Raw genomic sequence first — 254 nt, forward strand, 5'->3', positions numbered from 1 at the left:
AGCAGCTTGAGCAAGTCATAGTACTGCCCGTGAATATCCCCAACCACTGCGCAACACAAACCCTAAACCCTAAACCCTAAACCCTAAACCCTAAACCCTAGCCCCCAAACCCTAAACCCTAAACCCTAAACCCTAAGCCCTAATTCGAAGCAAAGACCCCTGTATCACCCCTCATTCTAAGCAGCATCTCTCCCCCCTTCCCCCCCTAACCCCCCAACCCCAAACCCTAAACCCTAAACCCTAAACCCTAAACC

General features: G+C 51.2%; 1 protein-coding gene across 1 annotated transcript in view; it reads right to left on the bottom strand.

The window, feature by feature from the left end:
• Nucleotides 1-176: 176 nt before the first annotated feature.
• Nucleotides 177-254, bottom strand: part of EMH_0069400 (serine/threonine protein phosphatase, putative) — a gene marked incomplete at both ends in the record, with an annotated part of 803 nt that continues 725 nt past the window's right edge. The window contains one exon of the mRNA XM_013498867.1: nt 177-205. Within this exon, the coding sequence (XP_013354321.1) occupies nt 177-205 (29 nt within the window). The remainder of the gene's footprint in view (nt 206-254) is intronic.

This window comes from Eimeria mitis, genomic scaffold (genome assembly GCF_000499745.2).
Source record: "Eimeria mitis Houghton genomic scaffold, Emh_scaff3779, whole genome shotgun sequence".
Classification (NCBI taxonomy): Eukaryota; Apicomplexa; class Conoidasida; order Eucoccidiorida; family Eimeriidae; genus Eimeria; species Eimeria mitis.